Genomic DNA, 23324 nt, shown 5'->3' with positions numbered 1-23324 from the left:
ACCCGAAAGTTGCAAGGGGTTCAGATGCTGGCTGGCCAGGGGAAATGGGGGGCTGCTCTCTCAAAGGCCGTGCTCCTGAATTGGGGGAAGCAGCCTGGCATGGGGGAGTACGCGGAGCAGGGAGACCTGAGTGTTGAGCCATCAGCAGGACGTCAGAGAAACAGGCAGGGTCTCCAGGAACCGCATTCACGCCCGGGGCTGGCCCGGGCCAGGCCTCCCCGGCACGGAGGCCTGTGCCTGTGGCTGCGAGGCCCTGCCTGACCCCCCGTCTTACTTCTGCCTGCCTCTTGGTTTCCGCCGGTGCCTGGTTTTCTGGTTTGTCTCCCCGAAAGGACAAGCAAGAGCAGGAGAGGCCGGCGACGCAGCGCGCGGGCCGTGACCTGCTCTCTGGCCTTCCTTGGCCGGCGAAAGCGCCGCCCTGAAGTCCGCGCCAGGCCTGCAGGGCGCCCCTCGGGTGCCACCTGCGCGGACTGCCGGCCCGCGCCTCCCACGGCGTGAGAACCACCCGCTTTCGCGTGGCTTCAGGCCGCGGGTTTTAGCGAGGCGCGCTGGAGGGACGGCGGCCTCGGAGCAGCAGCCCCCGGTTCTCTGCGCGGGGAACGTGGCGCCCCTTGTCCCACCACACTGGCCGGACAACCAGCTCCGTGACCCTCTGCAGGCCGCCCCGCTTCCTCTGCGCCCCGAGATCTCCCCGACATCCCGGGGTCTCCGGTGCGGCCGGAGCTGTGGCCCTGAGAACCTGCGCGCCGGGTGGGGCAGGGATGGCGCAGGGGGCGAGGCAGGCGCGGCTCCGGGCTCGCCCTTGGGGTGAGCTCCCCGCTCCCTGGAGCTCGGCCCCCCGGAACCCCGCGCTGTCGGGACCGGCCCTTGGGCCCCGGGGAGGGCGGGCCTGGCTGGGGGGGGCGGGGGGCGTGGCCACGTGACGGGCGCGGCCAATCACCGCGGGACCCGGGGCGCGGGCGTGGCCGGGGAGCGCCGGGGGGCCCGAGCCCCGCCCCGCACGCGCGCGCCTACCTGGCCCAGGTGCGCGCCCCGCCTGGCTCCGCGGCCGGGCGCGCGGGAGGGAGCCGGCCCGGGCGCAGCCCCCCATGGAGCCCTCGGGGAGCCGGGCCCCGGAGCCGGGGCGGCCGCACATCCCGGCGGGGCAGCGACGGCCCGAGCCCCCCGAGAGCAGCCCGAGCCCGGCTCCGGCGGTGGAGGAGGCGGGGGGCGCGGGCCGGGACCCCGCGGGCGGACAGAGGCCGCCGCCCCCGCGCCCCGCGCTCCTGCGGGTGCCGCCCCCCAGCCTGGGCTACGGCGCGTTCCGCCGGCAGGTGTCCGCGGGCGCCGAGCCGCCGTCGCCGGGGCCCCTCGCCGCCCAGCCGCCCCGGGACGCCGAGGCGGCGGGGCCCGAGCCGGCGCCGGGGGAGGCGGCCGCGGGGGGCTGGGCCCCCGTGGAGCTGCAGGTGGACGTGCGCGTGACGCCCGTGGGCGCGGCGGGGGGCAGCCGCGCACCCTCGCCCGCGCCGTCCACGCGCTTCCTCGCGGTGCCGGTGCCCGAGTCCCCGGCCCGCCCGCGCCGCGCGCCCCCCGCGCTCCCGCCCCCCGCGCGCACCCCGTCCCCGGGCAGCACGTGGGGCCGCGGCGAGGGGCTCGCGGCGCCCCCGGGCGCCCCCGCGGGCCGCTGCCGCTGCGGGGAGCTGGGGCTGGAGGAGCTCGCGGTGCTGCTGCAGCGCGCGGAGACCGACGCCGCCGCCGCGAAGCTGCCCCGGGCGATCCGGCGCGTAGGTAGGTGCACCCCCGCCCTGCTGCGGCGGGGCCTGAGCGCGCCCCGCACCCCCCCCCCCCGCCCTGGGCAGCAGAGACCAGACGACCACCCGGGTCCCCCCAGCGCGTCTCGGGCCTAGAATTCCTCGCGTTCTCGTCCAAGTCGCGGCGAATGCTGGGGTGAAAGGAGGGAAAGCAAGATTCTCCCCCTGTACCCCAAGAACTTTGTCTCATTCTCTGCAATGGTGCTCAGCGTCCCTGAGCAGCAGAGGCGGGGGACAGAGGTGAGGGGAGGGCCTTAGGGTCATAGACTGAGCGGGCAGCGGAAGCAGGAGCACAGGCCTCCCCACTCGTGTCTCCAGGCTGGTCTGACCCCCCACCCTGCCCTGCCCTGCCCGCCCCCACGCTCTTTTCCTTCCTCCTGCACTGAGGGGCCTGGGCCCCAAACTGCACAGCGGCGGCTGCTGCGGACCGTCCCGACTGCGGGGCGCGGGTGGGTCTTGTCCATGGTGTTTGGGGGGCAGCGCAGTTGCTGGCGGGGGAGCAGAAAACGCCTGGAACAACTACACACAGAGCTGGGGCTGGAGCCGGGAGGGGGTGGTTGGTGAGCTTGGGGGGGCATGGGAAAGCTCCCTGAAGTGAAGCCTTGAAAGGATTGTGGAGACTGGGGGTGGCAGACGCCCCTGCTCCCTGGAGAGGAGGCAGGAGCAGGGACAGAAGCCGGAGGGGCCAGAGGCGCGGCCAGCAGGCGAAGGGCGTGTTGCGAGGAAGGCCAGGCCAGCCCGACGGTCCCGGCCCCCAGGCCCCGGGGCCAGGGACTCCTAGACACAGGCCGCGGTCAGGGGCTCCTTCTCAGGCCCTGTCCCAGAACTTGGGGTGAGCTCATCTCCTGCGGGTGCTGTTAGTTTTCTGTTTCTGCAGGAGCGCGTTGCCCCAGACCTAAGGGCTTAGGACGCCTTTTCTCATCTCTCTGCAGTGGTCTAAGGTGTCCTGGGCAGCCGGGCTGTGTGTGTTTCCAGGGGCTCCAGGGCCCGCATCCGTGCCTTGTCCATCTTCCGGGGGTCACCTGGTGCCGCCCTGCAGCTGCCTTCAATCTGGGCACAGGAGAACTTCACGAAGCCCAAGCAGCCTGGGATGGAGCCAGGAGGGACGTGGCGGGGAGGTCTGTGGGCATGGCCTGGACGAGGGCCCTGTCGGGCATGGTCAGCCGCTGCGGGAGGAGCAGAGGGCGGCAGAGTAGATTATTTACCTGACGGCGAGGAGAACAAAGCAGCCTCTCACTGGCGGGCGTTCTGGGCCAAACTTCGTGTTTGGAAAGGCACATTGGTCTTCTAAGAGGGCCGCCCCGTGCCTGCTCGCCAAGGCCCACAACCCTGGCTCCATCCCTGGCCTTGGAGTTGAGTAGCAGGAAAGGGGAAGGCGGTTCAGTTGGGGGGTCAAAGTGTAGGAGACTAAGATGGCAGAGCAGTGGGAGGGTGTTATGCCAGAGATGTGAACCCAAGATTGGAAAGGAAACTGAGCAAGCCAGAGACGGGAGCCGAAGGGGCCGCAGTACTGCCAGGCGGCGGCTCTGGGGGGCAGCCCTGTGCAGTGGGGCTGGGCGGGCTTGCAGGCGCTGAGGCTGAGACTGAAGGAAGGCCCAGGGATGGGGGTAGGGAGGACACCCTCTAAAGGAGACTGGACCGCTTCAGCTGTTTTTTGTTTTTTTCCTCAAGGACAATGTATTCCTGTTGCTTGTACAATTAAGGGTTGTTTTTTTAAAGAAAGCGAGGCTTCCTCTTTGCCTGGAAGTTGGGGAGAGCAGGTGGCTCTGCAAGGGGCCATTTGCAAAGGCCAGGTGGCATCCTGAGTGGGGAAGGTGTGAGGCTTTCTGACACCTCCCACCCCCATTTCTTTTTTTTTTCAAGATTTATTTATGCAAACAAGAACTAGGGTACAGGCCATAAGTGTGGGGAGGTGAGAGGATTCACCAGAGACAGAGTGGGGAGCAGAACAGGCGGATCTACTGAAATACACCGCTGAGGGGAGCAGCAGGGAGACAGGAGAGGTCTGCTGCGCCATGTGGGTCAGCTCTGTGGCCGGGGATCGAACTCATGCTGCAGTAGCTACAGATAGCTTGACAGTGCTGACTTAACCCCGTGGGCCACCAGGGAGGCCCCCCCTGGATTTCTTTACTGCTTTGTTTTCTAAAAGGCCAGAGCTGAGTTCAGCGTTCAGCCTCAATAATTACATTTACCTAGGTGGTTGGTGGAGCTATTTTTCTTCTCTTTGCCAGACTTTTTAGTTCTGCTTTTATTATTTTAAGATTCTCAATTTCTATGTATCTTTTATTACAAGAAATTTAAATCTCCCCCCCTTTTTATTTCTTTTGGCAGTAACTATTAAGATACAATTCAGATACACACAAATCACCCCTTTTAAAGTGTATAGTTGCACGGTCTTTGGTATATTCACAAAGTTATATAATTGTCATTCCTATCCGTTTTAGAATATTTTCATCACTGGAAAAAGAAACCCTCCACCAACCCCAGGCACCACACATCTATTTTCTAAGTTTGTCTTTTCTGGGCATTTCACAAAAATGGACTCATAGGACGTGTGTCCTGTTTATGAGCAACTTCTTTCACTTAGCATAATATTTTCAAGGTTCATTCATGTTGGGGCCTGCACCAGCACCCCAACATTCCTTTCTGTGGTTGAGTAACATTCCCCTGTGTGGAGTACTACACTGTCTATCCACTTATCAGTCCATGGAAGTTGGGGTCAAACCCCTTTAAGAAAGAAGTAGACTCGGGCCTCCCTGGTGGCGCAAGGGGTTAAGCACCACACTATGAAGCAATCCACAGCCTCTGCAGCGCGAGTTCGATTCCCGGCCGGCCAGGGAGCAACCCACATAGCACAGCAGACCTCTCCTGTCTCACCCGCTGCTCCCCTCAGCAGTGTATTTCAGTCAGTCTGCCTGTTCTGTTCCCCACTCTGTCTCTGGTGAATCCTCTCATCCCCGCCCCCCGCATCTCTGGCCTATACCCCAGCTCTTGTATGCATAAATCTTTAAAAAAAAAAAAAAAGAGGTAGGGCCTCCCCTGGTGGCGCTGCAGAAGCTGTCCGCAGCTTCTGCCTGCGGCGCGGGTTCGATCCCTGCTGGCCTACAAGGGTCCCACAGGTGCAGCAGACCTCTCCTGCCGTGCCGGCTGCTCCCCTCAGCAGTGTATTTCAGTCAGTCTGCCTGTTCTGTTCCCCACTCTGTCTCTGGTGAATCCCCTCACCCTCCCGCACATCTGGCCTGTACCCCGGTTCTTGTATAAATAAATAAATAAATCTTAAAAAAAAAAAAGTACACTAAACTAACCAAAGAGAGAGAGAGAGAGAAAGAAAAGTAGATTATGTAATTAAAAAAAAAAAACAAACAACTGTCCATGAAAGGTCACAGAGGGAGTGTCAGCTTCTCATACATCAGAGTAACGTTTTCCTTCCCAGTCCTTGTAAGAAGCCGTGTTTTCTCCAGTGCACATGGGGAGAGGGGAGCTTCCAAAGTGCTTGTGCTTTTGACGTTGAATTATGATTGAAAAGGTGTTTTATTAAAAGCCTTGGAAATGCCCCTCTCTCTCTCGCTCGCTCTCTCTCACTGTGTGTGTAACACACACGTGTGTATTGATGGGTGGGTCGATGCCAGAGCACATGTGGTTTTCTTTTTAATGAAATTAGTCTTTTCAAAACAACAGCGTGTCTGCTCCAGGATTACCTCTGCTTCCTCAAACTTCGGAGAACAGGGTAATGGAGTCCTTGGGCCCTCACACTGATTATGTGGTGTTCCTGAGCCTCAAACCTCAATTCCCAGGGTTTGGTTGGGGCCTGGCTCCCCTCAGCGTTGGGGGGCCTGCTGGGGGGACGCTCGCCTTACTCTGATTGATTCCACGTTTCCCTGGGACCCGGGTCAGGAGTGCTGCCGCCGCCGGTGGTGCTTGCAGGTTGAAAGCTGCTTCTAGCCCTCAGTGGCTGTGATTAAGCTTTTACTGAGTTTTATTCCCCAAGCTTCCCCCTCGGGCCACTCTGGTTACTCTGTCAACGGGAAGATGTGGCCTCTGAGTGTGTTCTGCCTCCGAGCCTTTGCCTGCGCTGGCTCCCCCGCCCGCGTGCCCTGCCTCTCGGCCCTTCCCCTGCAGCTCGTTCCCCCATCTGGGCTCCTGGGCCCACAGCTGTGTCCTGCCCTGCAGCCCGGGAGGCGCCCCCTCCGCGGTCTCCAGCGACCTGGGAGATGGGCGAGGCAGGCGTGAGTCCTGTGATGAGAGGCCCGGGAGTGGGGATTTGAACCCGCATCTCTCAGACTCCAGTCTGGCCCTCTTCTCGGGGCAGTCTACCTCCCGGGGCCCTTCCTCTCCCCTCATGTCCTTCGTGAGGGGCCTGGCTGCTCCCAGTCGGGTTCGCACCGAGTCTAAGGCCAGTGCTCCACAGATGATTTTCTGCCAGTTACTTGTTCTTGAATAGAATCTTCCATCTTACAGTTATGAAAGAAGTGGCACCTCATCTCACACTTTTCTTCCAAAAGGAAGCTCTAAGCTGAGCAAAGCGGTTCACCCTGGTGTCCTGGCCGAGAGGGCAGGGGTCGAGTTGGGGTGCCTCTGGGCTGGGCACCATTGGTGGTCTCCTCACCCCTGTCTCTGCTTGCTCCCCGCACCAGGGCTACCCGTGTACCTGAGGTCCCTGCAGTGGGCCCTGGCGATCATGGCTGTTTTCCTGGCTGTGTCCGCGGTGGCTATCGTGGCCCTGGCCTCCAGAGTAGGTATGGTGGCTCCTCCCTACCCCCTCCTCTGCTGCATCACCAGGCCGTCCATCTTTATGGTATCCCCCGACCCTGTGAGAGTTAGGAAAATACTCGCACTTGAGTAGAGGCAGCGCCAAGACTGGGGCTGCTAGAACAAAGGTAAGACACGGCCCACCTGCTGGCCACACTGGGTGCCAGCCCCCATGGGGGCTTTATACCCTGTCCAAAGTGCTGCCTTTCTGGTGCCCTCCATGCTTGCCACTTGCACACCTCCAGGTTGGCTACCTGAGGTCAAGGTAGCAGTCCACTCTGGGTGTCTCAATGTATATCCACGCTCCTGCAGCCTGCTCTGCAGCTCACCAGGTCTCATGCTTGCAGGGGCCAGCTGCCAGCCATGCCCCACGGGCTGGATGTGGTCCGACGAGCACTGCTACTACCTGTCCACTGAAGCGCAGGCCTGGGAGGCCAGCCAAGCCTTCTGCTCAGCCCACCAAGCCACCCTCCCCCTGCTGAGTCACACCCAGGTGAGACGGGGGTTCTGGATGGGGCAGCCCAGGGGTGGGGAGAGCACTACCGGTTGCAGACCCTAGTGCTGGAGGGAAGTTGCAGGATCTCATCCAACTCTGCATTGCAGAAAAAGTCACCAAGGCCTGGTTAATAAAGTGACATGCAGGGATAGCAGACAGTGGTGCCTGAGGTCTTCCATTTTCTCTTCACTCTCAGTTGTGAAGGGGGAGCTGGGAAGGCTGGAGGAGGGTTGCTCCCACCCAGCCCAGGGGTCAACAGTGAGCTGGGGATCCAGCCATGCTGGCAAGCCTAGTGGGAGAGAGATGTGCTCTCGGGGGATATTTAGCGGGTATAACAAAGATCCTGGTCTAATAATGCTGGGTACTAATCACCCCAAAGTCAAAAAGCATTTGTTTCTCGATCCTTGGTGTTGGGGAGGACTGTTGATCTTGTCTTGGCTCGAGACTTCCAGGTCTCTCTGAGTCTCTTGTGGGACAAATTCTTCATAAGAAAAATGGCAGAAGGCAAGGACACAGCACCATCTAAGATCTCTGTTCATGTCATACCTGCTAGCACTGCTCTGGCCAAAGTAAACAGCATAGTCATAGCCAATGTCAAAGGGACGGGGTAGTATATCCCCAGGGGAGAGGGAGAAGCGTGAATATTTGCTCAATAGTAATTCCGCCAATGAGTTTGGGAGTGGCTATAAAAAGACCTGAAACTGGATCAGCCGTTGGCTTCATTTTATCTAAGTTAGGGCAGGTGCCAAGAATTGACATCAGCTGTTCTGATGTGCATGCGATGGCAGCATTCCTTCAGTCAGTGCATTATTAGCAAATATGTATGGAGCACCTACTCTGTGTTTGTCACTGGGCAGTGGAGGATGAGCACAGACTCCATCTTGGCACAGTGAAGAGAAGGCACCTGTGCTCTGAGAATATATGCTACAAGCAAGTGACCTGAAGGTCACATGTGACCTTTAAAAGTAACTAAATAAAGGTCTGGGAGACTGGGCACAATAGCTCCCGGAATCCTCTCGTCTCTGCTTCGTTCTAGCCTGGTTGCTCAGTGGGCATGTTGCACACTGCTAAATTGGGGTTTCTGTTTACCTCCACCCTCTGTATACCCTTTGCCACCTTTGCCTCTTTCCTCTTTGCCTCTTTCCTCTCTGTTTCCTAGATCCATGTTTTCTTGGTGGAGCACTTCCTCTGTAAACTTCCTGGAGAAAAAAGTGTGTAAGAGGTAAATTTTTTCAGACCTTTTGTGGCTGAAGATTCTTTTGTTCTAACCGCTTATTGACTGATAGCATGGCTGGGTATAGAATTGTAGTTTGGAAACAGTCTCCCCCAGACCAGAATTTGTAGGCTTTGCTCCATTATTGAATCTTGATATTAATAAGCCTACATTCTGATTTTTAATCAGATGTAGGTGGCTCATTCCTTCCCACCCCAGAAAGTTTCTGTTGACCCTTAACTGTTGTAATTAAGAGAAAGACATTAACTAGCAGATGGGAAGCTCTGTGTCAGAGGTTTGAGGAGGGTGAGTAGGTGATTGGGCCTTTTGTAGAGGCAGGATTTGCAATGGGGGAATCAGGTAGAGACTCATCCCTTTTAGTAAATGCTAAGCTGTCAGCGTTCCAGGAGCAGTGGGGGAAGAGAGGAAATGTTTCACCTGTAAGAACATAGCTCTCTCTTTTTAATAGCGTCATCCCTAAGTCAAACCTGTTCTGGATCCCAAAATCCCCTATGGCTTATTTCTGTGGAGTTCTGGTAATCTGGCTGCTTGGGAGAGGTAGGTGGACTTTGAGAGAGGGGGTTGTTTATAGATTTCCAACCAGTCTTCTTTTTTTAGGCCCTTGCTCCTGTACTTTGGCCTTCAGAGAGACCTCTTGCTCTACTATTTAAGCCTTTCAGTATTAGGACTTCATACAAATTGGTGTGTTTCATTTTTCAGCTTCCTTCTACTCCACCTGTGTAAAACTATTGAGTTTTTGTGGCCAATTAGAGTTGTCCAGCTTCCAAAATTTTGTTGACATTTCTCATCTGCTGTCATTGCCTCCCATTCTCATTGAAGGAAGTTCCCTTCTATTTCTATTTAAGAGCTCAAAACATGAATGTGCTTACTTTCTTTGAATGCTTTTTTAATGCACATTGTGATGATGAAATGTCTTGTTTCCTCCTCTAATCTCTTCTTGTGAATTATATTGATTTTTTTTAAATCCTTGGCCTCCTATGGTAAAGTTTACTTAAGCATGATTTTATTCCTTCCCAAAATACTTCTAGATTTGACTTGTTAACTTAAGATTTCACATGCATGACTGTTCCTGTCCAGTCTTGAAATCAAAGGTAGTCTGTCCTATGCAATGTGAAGGGCAATTTCTTTGTTATTCTTTTTTTCTGGGAGAGTTCCATGGAAGTGGATATAAGAATCTGCTGGAGAGAATGTTTTACAGTGAATATGGATTATTATTAAGAATAAAGTTTATTTTCAAAAACATGGGAAATTTAAAAAAATCAAATCTGCCCCCCCTGTATGGTAAATGTTATTTAAAAACAAAATTCACAAATTTAGAGCTCTAATTGGCTTTATTAGGTGATTCATGAGTCAGACAGCATCCCATTTAGATACTGCAAGGGCTCACACAAAGTAGAATCTTCTAATAGAGGGTGGAACAGGTTATTAGCAAAAGAAAAGATTTCAGGTGAAATCACTTCCCCTCAGAGGATGGCCAGGGGTACTTATCGTATGTCATTAGTGTTGATTAGGAAACTCCAGATTGATTGATTTAGGATTTCTCTTTTTATTTTTTTTTAAGATTTATTTATTTATGCATATAAGAACTGGCATCTAAGCCAGAGATTGGGGTGGGGAATGGGGAGCAGTGAGAGGATTCACCTGAGATAGAGTGGGGAGCAGAACAGGTGGATCTACTGAAATACTCTGCTGAGGGGAGCGGGCGAGACAGGAGAGGTCTGCTGTGCCATGTGGGTCAGCTCCCTGGCTGGGATCAAACTCATGTTGCAGTGGCGGGAGATAGCTTAATAGCACTGAGACTTAACCCCTGCACCACCAGGGAGGACCAGGATTGCTCTTTTGGGAGAGGTTAAAACTGCAATAAATATTAAGTCTGGATGGGAGCCTGGCAGGAAGGACTCCATTTTAGGTTTGTTTTTTCTATTTTTGACAATATGCCAAAAAATTAGTTATCACTAATATTTTAATAGTGGTTATCACTGAGAGGCAAGTTTATGAGATTTTTTTTCTTCCCTAAAGCTTTTTAAATTTTTAAATGTTCTATATTAATGATGGTCTAAGCTTGGCAGGGAAATGCTAGAGGAATGTTAGCCCACGAAAGCAGGAGATCAGTATACGACTATTTCTTCCTGGGGCCTGGCCAGTCTGGGCTATTATAACTATGCGCAGGAAACCTTCCCAGGCTCTTCACCAGATGACATCTGGTTGTGTAGCAAAATGAAGGCCCATGGGAACCGGTGGTCCCTAACTAGTGCCTGCAAAGAGGAAGGTGTCCCTAGCAGGAGGGGACTTAGCAGCCCAACACCATATCCTCACATCCTGAGACACACCCACAAAGCACAGCAAACACTGAGAAAGCTGGGGGAGGGGAGGGTGTCTCCCCCCACTTGCTGTCAGCCAGGTTCTGCCCAGAGTGATCTGGACCTGGCTGAGCAGAGAGACTCCTGGCTGGTGGGTCTTCAAAGGGGGAGATGGATCAAGCTATGCAGATAGCAAGTAGAGCTTGAGATCAAGAATTCTTTTTAAAAAGCAGGCACACAGCATCAGTCATTTGAAACACAACAAACCATGCAGAATACATATAATAAAGTCTGGATACTCTCCTTCCAGAGGAGTTGCTGCCAGAAAGTTCCCTATGAAAAGACCAGAGCTAAGATTTGAGTCTCAGGCAGTTAAAATCCAAATATGATGACTAAGGAGCCCTGGAATCTGCTGATTTCTGGACAAGGGCCAGAAGCTCCAGAAGGTGCGCAGGACCAGGGTCTGTGAGCAGCCAAGACCAGACTGGCAAAAACCAGGCCCCACAGTCCCCAGGACTGTGTCAAGGTGCCAGGGAGTGGATAGTCCCAGGACAAAGTGGCTTATCTCCCCCAAGAGCTGGTTCTGCTCACGGTCAGAAGAGGTTAGGGGCTGCTGTGCCCTCAGGCCTGCAGTTCACCCCCTTTGGTTTAAGAGCAGCTTTGTCCGGCAGGGTGGAGGGAGGAAGAAGTTCCTTAAACGTGCACACCGACTGTCAGGCCTAACTCGCTTGCGGAAAGACTAAAACATAAATACATGTAGGATTTATCACAGAATTAAGAAAATCGAGTCATTTGAAACACTTAACTGTTAAAACAGAAATGTATACAGGTGGAAAGGAAGTAGCAGTGTTACAGGGCAATCCCTCTCTAAGACGGGTTGCCTGACTGTGGGTCCTGACCCACGTGCTTAAAAGGGACTTACACTGCAGGCACACACAAAAGCTTAACAAAAGGTTTATTTACAAGGGAAGGGGAATGAGGATATGTACAACTCAGGGAGAAGAGAGGGAGATAAAGTCTTAAATGCGTCCTACCTGTTCCGCCGATCTAGAATCCCAAATGACCCGCCAAGACCAAACCTGCCTGAGACCCCACTAACATGGCTGGTTTTATTTTACTAACAGAGAAAATGGCTGCTTAACTCCACCCTTAGGTCCTCGCAACTTGGGGATCATGGGATTTGTAGTTCCCAGTGTCTCGATGGAATGGGGGTGGCATCCACAAAACCTGTATGGAGTTCGTTCAGGACATCCTTTCCCCTAACAGAAGGGGCAAGCAGAGGGGAGGGGAGGGGAGCGGGGCGGGCGCTAAGGAGCACAGAGGGGTGGTTTTATGGAGCTGGTCTGGGCGCTGGGCTCTCAGGACAATGACAAGCAAGCCAACTGCGGCACAAGCTCTTACTGTAGAGGTTATGGCAGCCAGGGAGAGGCCCACGGGCACTGAGACCCGAGGACAGCGGGTAGAATCAGGGACTGTCACCCCTTCCTGTCCAGTTTCCAGGGTCAGAGAGGTTTGGTCTTCATCCAGGAAGAACTGAACCCATGTTAAATTCAGTGGGTTCACTCACCTCTCGTCTGCATGCGTGCGGATGTGGGCTTCTTGGCGTTGAGCGCCCCACGGGGTGCTGGTGAGGTCTGCTCTTGTCACTTGGCACGAGTCTGTATTCATATTTTCCTGCGGAATGACATTTTCTATGTTCTTATCATCTTTAACAGCACTGTAATATTCCATCATGTTGATAGCCCATAATTTGCTTATTTCCCAATTGCTAAGCATTTGGATGGTTTCTGTTTTTTTATTATAAATAAGACAGTGTTATCTTTGGGTAAATTCACTTTCTTCTCTTTATTTCTTGGATTATTCCCCAAAGTGCAGTCACCCATTCAAGTGACAGAAATGGAGTTGCCGCTCCAGTTGGCACCAAATTATGTTCTGGAAAGACTGGACCGGCCACCACCCCCCAACCACCCGCACACTGGGACTTGAAATCTGGAAACATCTTTTTCCAAGTTGGCATTTGTTTGAATACATCTTTTCACTTTGAATCATTGCTGAAAACAATAAGATATTGAGGACAAATATTTAAAAGGAAAAAAGTCAACCATGACAGCTCTCTAGCATAATTGTTTTGCTTTTTGTTGTTCTGGTGTATGCGTCCATGTGTAATATTTATACACTAGGTTTATTAGGGTCTTGCCAGTTTTCATTCAGCCTTTCATTTACTTAACCCTTCATGTACTGGAACTTTCCCCCAGGTTGCTCCCCCGTATTCCTTTTTTTTTTTTTAAGATTTATTTCTTTATGCATACAAGAACTGGAGTGTAGGCCAGAGGTGCAGGGCATTAGAAGATTCACCAGAGACAGAGTGGGGCGCAGAACAGGGGGATTGACTGAAATACACTGCTGAGGGGAGCAGCGGGCGAGACAGGAATGGTCTGCTGCGCCATGTGGGTAGCTCCCTGGCCGGGGACTGAACTTGTGCTGCAGTGGCTGGCGATAGCTTGATGGCACTGAGACTCTAACCCCCATGCCACCTGCTCCCTGGTATTCTTAAATGGCCTTAATAATATTGCACTGAGTGGATGCAACGTAAGTCATGGTCTGGTTGCAATTCCATTGCCACCTGCTCCCAGGGTGCCCCGGCAGCCTAATAACGCCCAACACTCTCTCCCACCGGCCTGCCCACGTGCTGTCACCTGGATGTGTTTTGTGGCCCCAGCTTTGCACACGCTTCCCTCTCCTTCTCTGAATTTCTCCCCTAAACTTAACTTGTTGCAACTCGCTTGGGGGACTGGCGTTCGGCCCAGTGCCTGGCGGGCAACAGGCACACGGTGGCTTTCCAGCTGCCGTGTGTGGGGAGAGCAGGCTGAGCAGATCCGCAGCTCTGGCTTGGCTGGCCTGGAACCTGCAGAAGCCTTGGGAGGACAGAAGCCCCGCGAGAGCTCACCAGTGTCCACACGAGGGTCGCGTGCTGTTTCTCTCCCTCAGGACTTCCTGAGCAGATACCCAGTCACCAAGTATTCCTGGGTAGGGGCCCGGCGAGGCTCCCAGGGCTGGCACTGGATTGATGGGGCTCCCCTGCCGCCCCCGCTGTGAGTGACCCTGGGTTTGGGCGGGCAGCCCCCTCAGTCCCCAGGGCACGAGCTCCCGCGTCACCGGTGGCATCACAAGAGACCCCAAAGGGGGGTGGAGGCGCACCCCTCCTCTGTCACCACCTCCCCATGGCTGTCTGGACCCTCCATCCCCAGATTCAGCCCCCGGGCCCATCTGTGACCCAGGGCCCTTCCTGGAAGGCGCAGGGGCCTGGTTTTCATTTAGTCCCAGCCCCCTCCCTGTCGGGGTGCTCCAGCGTTCACCCAAGCACGACTGCGCCCTCTGTCCGGACGAAGGTGCGCGGCTCGGAGAGGCTGGCCCAGCACCACCCAGCCGGTGCGCTGGCAGGGGCAGCCTCCTCACTCCCGCCCTGGGGCCCCTTCCAGGGAGGTGACTTGGGGGGCCCTGGGCTGGAGGCCGCCCGCACACAGGTAGGGAGGCGCCATCACTCTGAGCTTCCCCTTCCCCTTCCCCAGGTTCTCGGAGGAAGACAAGGACCAGCCGGATCTCCACTGCGTGGGCCTGCAGGGGGGCAAACTTGTGGCTTTTGACTGTGCCTCTCCGAGACCCTGGGTCTGTGTTAAGGGCACCGAGTGATTTGGGTTCCATCCATCCTGAGCCTGTTGGGGGGCGCAGGCCCGACCGCCACCCTGGAGGCCAGGTGGAGAGCTGGGACAGCCTGACCCCTGGGAGCCTCCGGAGGCCTTGCTGAGTGAACCACGGGGCCTTCAAGGGGCCCCTAGAGCCCAGACCAGATAAAGCCGTGACCAGCAGTGACAGATCCACTTTGGAGAGCAGCCGGGTTGGAGCCCACAGGCCCTCCCTGCTCGCTGCAGATGAGCTGGGGGCTCCGGTGCGTGCAGCAAGGCTCGCTGCTTGGTGTCCCGCGGAGAAGGTGGTTGTGGGATGCCACAGCAGCTACCACTCGGGGCAGCCACGCGTGCTTCAGGTTTCGTGCCTGAGCAGTGGACGTGCACCAGCGAGTTGTGGGCTGGTGTGGACTCTGGGTTACAAGTCACCAGATGGCAGTAAACCAAGCAGAAAGGGGACTGGCTGGTTAGAAGGCTCCTGAAGGACCTCAGCAAGGCCGGCAGAGGAGGGCCCTGCTTCGCAAACACGCTGCCGCCTCCTCGGATGCGGCCTGGGTCGGCTCCTCAAGAACAGATGCGACCAGCACTCGGCGTCCGTGTCCTCATTCAAGAGAGCCGCGGGCCGGGCCGGAAACGCCTCTTACAGGAAGGCCTCGACGGCCTCAGGAGGCGCGGTGCCCGCTCTGGACCTCGCCGCTGGCTGGGTGGCTTCCCACTGTTACCAACACGGGGACTTCCACTCTGCACTAAAATCCGGCCTCAGCGTGCAGAGGGCGAGCTCCCTGACGAGGACGGGGTGAAGGGGCGACAGCAGGGGTCTGGGAGACACGCATTCTTATCCCCACGTCACAAGTGAGGCTCAAAGGAAATCAGCCATTTGCACCACAGAGTTGCGCCCGGGCCCTGCAGGAGGTTTGAATGGACGTTTCAGCTGAGAGACACACGAAGGAAAGGCGCACACAACAAAACAGCAGCTCACACAGGCGTCTACTCAGACATCGAAAGGAGAGAATTCCTGCCACACAACGTGGATGGCTCTCCCGAACTGACCGTTCGGTTTACATCAGCTTCTGGAAAAGACAAATGACGGACAGGACCCGTATTGCTGGGCCGGGGGCTGGGGAGTGAGTGATGAAATGGTTGGCAGGTGGGTCTGTTCTGTGTCACGATGGTGGGGGTCCCACGAGAAACATCTGTCAAAATGCGTGGATTCAAAGTCGCTGAATTATACCAACTATACTTCAATAAAGCCGATGTTTTAACAATAACAGGTAGTCGCGCTAATGTTTTAGGCACCTCTACTGCTTCCAATAAACTCAGTAAGGAGTGGCAGGCGCTAGAATCCAGCTGGATCCGAGTCCTCTGGGTCCTGTGGTGAGTGCTGGGCCCCTTTGGTCTTTAAAGGTCATGGGCCGCATCTGTAAAGGGGAGGGCACCTCGTGGGTGGGGGTCGGTGAAGATACGCCCGCCCGGCCTGTTTAGACCCCTTGGTAAATGCCAGCTATTCCCAGAGGTCAAGGTCACACTCCTAAGGGGCAAATCCTGAGCTGAATTCCCGGCTGGCGCTGACCCTGTTCCCAAGCGCTCCTCTGGGACAAACGGAAGCGTTAGCTTCCACTTACAGCTGCAAGGAGACTGGCAAACTGGTCTTATCATTTGAAAAAGAAGAGGTGCAAGTCTGTTTTGAACGGCAAAAGCTGGGCAGGGAAGAGGCTCAAAAGCCCACACAGGACCGGCCCCGTGCCGAAGCGCGGGGCGCCTGGCAATTCCGCTCCCGCTCCCAGCCCCGAACTAGCACTCAGCCCCGGCTGTGCGTGCGGAGGGATTGAGGGAGGAGGAACTGCTCCCAGTTGGTTCTGTTTCTGATCAAACCGTGGCCACATCTGAGCTCTGACGAGGGCGAACCCAAAACTTTCAGATCCGAGTCCTAAAGAGTAGGGCACTGTTCAAGCCAGAAATATCTCAGAAATACTTTGGTGGTGTGTGTGGCTTTCTTACTCCACTTTCAAACGAACCCCGGCACTTGATACCCATGCCCACTTTTAATCCACTTCAAAGCCCTTCTCTGTAAACGCCCTGTGTCTGGCGGCCAGGCCAGTTTAACACCAGCACCCTTTTGGTTCCTTTCAGTTTCAAGGCCACATATCCCAGGCTGGGGGTGCTCCTGCAGGGGTGCCGCTTAGAATCACCTGTGGAGGCTGAACAATGCCAGTGGCCAGCACCTGCCCAGATGCCCAGGATCAGAGTCTCAGGTGAGTCAGGGCCTGGGAAGTGTACGTGGTGAGGATGGGGAATGAGAGAATGAATTTCTGATCTGCCTCACTAGCAAACTACCTGTTAATGTCCAAAGTTGGTGACCCAAGAAGTAGCAGTCTAAGAGTATTATTTAGAAATCATAAGACACAAACTAGAAGAAACAGCAAAAATAATTTAAAGTAGTTGCCTAAAACTAGTGGGTCAGAGACTGGTGGTTGTCTCACAGTAGGGAACATTCCAGAGTGCTGGAAATGGTCTAGATCTTGCTATGGGTGGGGTTGGATGTAGATATACAATTCATTGAGCTGCACTTTTTTTAAAGAGACATATATATATATATATATATATTTTAAGATTTATGTATACAAGAGCTGGAGTACAGACCAGAGAAGCGGGGGGCGGGGGGTGGGGGGGATTGACTGGAGACAGAGTGGGGACCAGAACAGGTGGATCACCGAAACACTGCTGAGGGGAGCAGTGGGCGAGGCAGGAGAGGTCTACCCCGCCATGTGGGCTGCTCCATGGCAGGCTGGGAATCAAATTGGTGCTGCAGAGGCTGCGAATTGCCTCATAGCGCAGGGTTTAACCTCCTGCACCGCCAGGGAGGCCCTACTACCTTAAAACCATATTCCTATTTTTAAAAAGTATCAAGGTACTACTTTGACAAAAAGAAATTAGGCTTTTTGAAAGGTCCACAAGGTTCTGATGAACTGCCCGACTTGAGAACACTTCAGAAATTGCTCCTTTTCTCTCAGCCTGTAATTATTTCCTTCACTGAGGTGTATTCCCACCAGTTTCAGCCTTGCCTCCAGAGCCAGTCTCTCCCTTCCTACAAAGCAGAAGCTGGAAAAGTCACACAACAGGTTGGCCTGCATGGAATTCCTCTGAGTAATTTTTCAGGAGCCTCCTCTCCCGGCAGGCACTGCCAGCTGCTGCTGTTGGCGATTCAGGTCTAAGAAAGTTGCCACTGGCCCTGGCTTGTCTCGTGGAGCTTGGAGACCAGTCATTGACACAGCAGGACCCCGGGCACCTCCAGACACTGCCACCTGAGTGAAGAACCCACCCGCCCCCTGCCAACATGGCCCCCCAGTCAGGTTACTTTCCTTGTGATTCTGATGCAGATGGTGCAAACACCAAATTTTGAGAAGCCCTGATTAAAAAGTCCATGTTGCCCTCAGGGGAAAAAAAAAGTGATCTTTTAAATCAACTGAGGCCTAGTTTGTACTCGTCTCAAGAATACCTTTCACTGTAACCATTGCGAGCAAGATAAGGAATAGTTCCAACACTCCAGAAAGTTCCCTCGTCCTTTTGCAGTCCCCCCCTCCTCCTCTACCTCCGGTCCCCGGCAGATCTGTGTCATCTCTATCGGCTAAGTTGAGCTTTTTAGGATTTCAAATAAGCAGCGTGTAGTGGGGACTCATGTTGGCTTTTTTTTTTTTTTTTTTTCAGCTCAGCATTACATTTTATTTTTTAAAAGATTTATTTATGAGGGCCTCCCCTGGTGGCGCAGCGGTTGAGTGCTGGGCTGTGAAGCTGCCCGCAGCCTCTGCAGTGCCGGTTCAATCCCCGGCTGCTCCCCAGCCACCGGAGGAGGGTCCCGCATGGCGCGCAGACCTCTCCTGCCGCCCGCTGCTCCCCTCAGCAGTGGACTTCGGTCCTTCTGCCTGCTCTGCTCCCCGCTCTGGCTCTGGTGAATTCTCTCACCCTCCCGTGCTTCTGACTGTACCCAGTGCTTGTATAAATAAATAAATAAATAAAATGAAATAAAAAAAAGATTTATGCATGCATACAAGAGCTGGGGTACAGGCCAGAGATGTGGGGGGTGAGGGGATACAGCAGACTGACTGAAATACACTGCTGAGGGGAGCAGCGGGTGAGTCAGGAGAGGTCTGCTGCGCCATGGGGGGTTGCTCCCTGGCTGGCCGGGGATCGAACTCATGCTGCAGAGGCTGCGGACTGCTTCATAGTGCGGTGCTTAACCCTTGGTGCCACCAGGGAGGCCCTCAGCATTACATTTTAAAGGCTTCTCCACATTGCTGCCCCTGTCAGTGGTTTCCTCTGAGGGACATACCGCGACATTTCTTTTCTCTAACTGGTGACACTATGTTGTCTCCAGTTTGGGGCTACTATGAAAACAGCCGCCATGAACATTTTTCCTATTCTCTTGCCACGAACATTTGAGAACAGGTCTTCGTGTGGACATTGGTTTCCATTTCTCTTCAGTACCTGGGAGAATTACTACTGGGTTTAATGCCAAGATGTTCAATTCATGAGTGACCACCACACTGGTCTCCACAGTAGCTGGACATTTTACACCAGCAAGAGTCCTAGTGGCCCCCATCTCTATCAGCTCTTGGTGTTGCCTGCTCTGCTCCCCGCTCTGGCTCTGGTGAATTTTGGCCATTTGCACATCTACGTATCCCTGGGGCATCCTCTTACCCCTCCACATGTGCACATGCTCAGCTGGTCACCTCCCCCATCTATGCCCAGCCCTTCTCGCGGGTGAGCTGCTCGTTTGCATTCTCCTGATACCCGGTGCCTCCTTGTCCCATGCTCACTGGCCACTTGCGCGTTCTTTAGCGATCCTGTAACGTGTCCATGGTACAGTGGAATTTGGAGAAACCCTGCCTAGAAGGCACGTGTGCTCCCAGTGATGATTTAAATGAAAACCTAGCTTTGGGAAACCCAATGTTTGTGAAATATTTCAAATTACCGAGACATTGAGATGTGTGCACACCCGTACAGAGAATACTTAGGTCTACAACGGTTGCCCTTTTCACTTTACTCTTTATTTCTACACATAGGTGGGGATATAGAATTGAAGCATTTGAAAATAAATTCAGACATGAAGACACTTCACCCCTACTCAGCATGCAATTCCTAAAAATAAGGAGGTTCCACGTTACAATTCTATCGTTATACTTAGTAAAATCAGTATTTAACTCATGTCCCAATTTCCCCAGTTTCACTAAGGTCTTTTACCAGAGATCCAATCAAAGTGTAGGCACTGTCGCTGGTTTTTTTGTGACTTGTAGTGCCCTATGACCTGGAACTTTTTTCTCATTGACTCTTGAGGCAGGGCTGCTGATCTTCCCCAGGGACATTCTGGAAGTCATATCCTGTCAATTGGGCTTGGATTCAATATATACATTTTAAACAGGAATACCGGATGCTGGGTACTTCCTATTTAATCATTGCCTGGTTTCATTATTGACGGCAAGTATTGTGTACCCAACTCAAACAACTTAGGAGACATACAAATTTGGTAAATAGGGCTAATCTTCTGGCTCAGCTTTCGAGCCAGTGCAGTCTATGAAGAGGTCTTAGAAACAGTGCTTACGCCAGCCACCACGCCACCATGGAATCCTCTGGGCCTTTCGTTCCCTCGGGGGCCATTTCCGTTGCTCTCTTACTGCCTCTCAGAACCAGGGCATACCCGTCACAGTATTACACCAAGAAGAGCCTCAGTCTAAGGTCAAAAAGATGTCAGCTGACCGCCCTAGCTTTTGTTTAGTCAGGGAGGTTACTTTACCAACTTCTGTTGGCTCCCAAATGGAAACACGACCCATATTGGGTCAGGAAAAGGCTGCCCAAGGCTTCTGGGGAAAGGTGAGTTGCTCTTCAGAGACAAAGATGGAGTCATTACGTAGATATAAGGTACTAACCTAAGGATGGAGGAGTCACCTGAGCCAACAGACTCCCCCCATTACCTAAGTTCATGTGACTGCATCTCCTGTTCCAGGCGAGCAGCATGCCCAGGGAGCAGCGTTGTGCATCTGGGACGTCGAGAGCCACTCTCCAACGCAGGATCAGTGACTTCTGGTGGCAGGCTGGCGGCAGCACCAGTCTTTGGCTCCATCTGCACAGCCTCTTTTCGCTGGAGCCCAGATCTGTAAGTGAATGCCTTGCTTTCAACCTACACCCTACTATGCTGACCGTTAGTTGATGCCCCGGTGTGCAAGCAGCCCCCGCAGCTCTAGTATCCTGGGTTCGGCTGGAACCTAGAGATGATGCAGGCACGTTACAGTTTGGGAGCAGTTGCTGGCCCAGGAGCCCGCAAAGCCCCACTCACCTGTGGCTCCAGCTCTGTTCTGCTGTTAAGATTCCTGATTGGGGCCCAGTTGGCCTCTTCATTAAAACCCACACAGCCCTCTGCAGCCTTTCCTAAGTCTCCTAAAGTAGGGATTGTATTTTCAAATTAACAGCTTAGTTTCCGAAGATAGAAAAAAAACAGAGGATGCCTTTCAAAATATTTAAGTCAGGAAAGCATATTGTGGACGAAGATTCTGCAAGGCACTCCACTGTGCCAGACCTCGAGCTAGAGAGGAAGGCCTGAGGTGGGGGAGGCCCCAGCAGCTCAGGGATACAGCTAATGATCGCAGGAAGGTCAGGTTTTAATGGTTTGATGATTCCTAGAGCACCATACCAAAACATACCCGGTGAACCTCCACTTCAGATATGTACACATTTTAGAACTATGTGGTATTTACTTGGATTTTTAATGGTGAAAAATTTATGTAAACATATCTGATTTTAACTGTCACCAACATTTATTTATAAAAACTTATATAACGAAGACAGGCTGTTCCCTAAAACTATTATTTTGAAATATACTGAATAACAAATTACCACCGAGAATAACAAAAGTGTTTGTTTAAATCATAACGCATGCTTGATTTTAGCTCAAAGGGCTAATGCTGAAAGCTATTATTAAATAGCTTATAAAAATAGACTCTCTAGGGTTACTTCAATTCATCAGAGTGACTATCCTGGTTCAAGGATGACTATTAAAAAATAATGTAGACCATTTACCCCCAAAGTCTAAATACTAGCAGTATCTAAGCAACAGAACTGTCAAAGTATTTTTAAAATAAAGACAATTCATTAAAAGAACCATCTAGTTCTAGTGTTCACCATGGTGCCCAGCCCTGCACGGTACTGTCCTTCACAGGTTAGCACAGCCGACGAACTGTAACTGCAGTTAAGAGCTTATACAAACATTTATACATTTTGACAGGACACATATTAATTCAAATTATACAAGCAATGCTTAACATTTCTCAATGTTTTGGAATTTGGCATCTCTAGATACATCAATAACCCTAACAGGCCAGGTCCCAGGCAGCTGTCCCTGAATCCACCAGTTTCTTTTTATTACCCACACGCCAAGGTACTTTGGGATAAGCACTTATCCAAAGTGCTTATCAAGAGTTGAGAACAGCAGGGAAAACTAGGAGCAAAAGGGATATAAAACGATTTCTCAGGAACCAGAAACAAAAGAATGGGCCACTGACGTAAGTGGCTCTCTCATATTCAACTGTATGCATTGAATGTATGGAGTCAAGGATGGCAAAAAACATCCAGTCAGTGAGGCCCAGCTGGGTGACCTGGGGACCTGAGGAGTGTCCCTTTTAGATGTAAATCTGATGCCACGTAGAATGATGCTGGATTCCCCTTATGAGACCCATATTCCTGTCATGCTGAATGTGTCAGAGGACCCAACACATAGTTCTTGAAAGGTGGTCTTAATTATATACTCAGACAACTTCATTACTTCATGTATTTTTCAGATTTTCTAGAATCACAAGTGATACCTGCTAACTACTGTTTCAATACTGCTAAGTATACAGCTAGCTCTTCAATGCAGAAATAGTCTCATATTGGTTACACTGTGTTTTTATTTCAGTTTACTGAATAGGAAGAAAAAACAAGCAAAAAAAAAAAAAAAACCCAAAAACCACCAATAAATGAACAATCCACTTCCTTTTGCAGGTCCGGTCTTTCTCTGGTACGGATAGTTACAGGCAGCCCTGAAGTCAATGGAATATAGTCAGCAAGGGGCCTGGGTGAGCAACAGTTCATCTTGAATCTGCATTTATTTCCTTTGGTGCCTTGCACAGTAAGGCACTATTAATGATACAACAGAAGAAATGCCCACAGCAAATAGTTCTAGTGACAATTTACTGGACAAGTTTACAGCTTAATGATGGGGGTGGTGATTGTGTCTTTCATTTTATTATTATTTTTTACAATAAGGTGTAGCCTTTATACTCCACACACACAAAATAAAACAAGTGCTTATGAAAAAGTCCCTTCCCCCACCCCCCTTTTCAAAACATCTGAACATAGCAATTCAATAGAACAGAAAAATCAAGACATGTTTGATTTCAAAATTTCAATAAAAAAGCAAAGTATGTAATGCAACAGCTGTTCAACTTCCAACTCTAAATAGGCACCGTTAAACAAACAAAAAATTCCCAGTATTTTAAATTTCTCCAGCACACATTCCAGTATAAATGCTCTGAACTGTAATCAGCTAGTAATTAACAATGGGAATAGAACCTTGGAACGAAAGTTATATTGCGTCCCTGCCCCACCCCATCTCTTACAATTAGAGCAAGGAGGAATAGGGGATACAAAAGTCAGAGGAAGAAGAGTTAAAAAGAAAAATTCTCCAGGTGGCTGCTGTTTGGACTAAGAAAGGAAGACAGCATTTTACAAATGTTCCAAAAAATCCCAAGGCAAGTAACACAATTTGTTCACTACCACTCCAACTAAAAATAATAAAGACACTGCTGTCTTATTATATAAAACTGTACTTTTAAAGTTGAATTACAAGTTCACCAGAAACTATGGATGTAGTTTTAGGTTTCATCAAGGAAAGAGTTCAGTTCAGATCAAATTAGATACTGTACATCTAGCCTAGCTGGACTGGTGTCTGGAACTGCTCACTGTGTCACCCCAAACAGCTGTAAACTAAACAATAGTATGTAACTCCATAGGAAGCTTAAGGATTGAGGATATGTACACAACTAA

At 52.3% G+C, this 23324-nt stretch overlaps 1 protein-coding gene across 1 annotated transcript; it reads left to right on the top strand.

Annotated features, from left to right (window-relative positions):
• Nucleotides 1-1088: 1088 nt before the first annotated feature.
• On the top strand, nt 1089-14259 carry KLRG2 (killer cell lectin like receptor G2; the record flags this gene model as incomplete). The annotated part of the gene is made up of 5 exons (XM_084230660.1): nt 1089-1767; nt 6425-6526; nt 6887-7032; nt 13558-13661; nt 14139-14259. 5 exons carry the CDS (start codon nt 1089-1091, stop codon nt 14257-14259), a joined length of 1152 nt encoding a protein of 383 aa, XP_084086786.1.
• Nucleotides 14260-23324: the final 9065 nt, after the last annotated feature.

This window comes from Talpa europaea (assembly GCF_964194135.1).
Source record: "Talpa europaea genome assembly, chromosome: 3".
In the NCBI taxonomy this organism is placed as follows: Eukaryota; Metazoa; Chordata; class Mammalia; order Eulipotyphla; family Talpidae; genus Talpa; species Talpa europaea.
The sequence above is the reverse complement of the archived record's forward strand: the minus strand, read 5'-3'. Positions and strand labels throughout refer to the sequence as shown.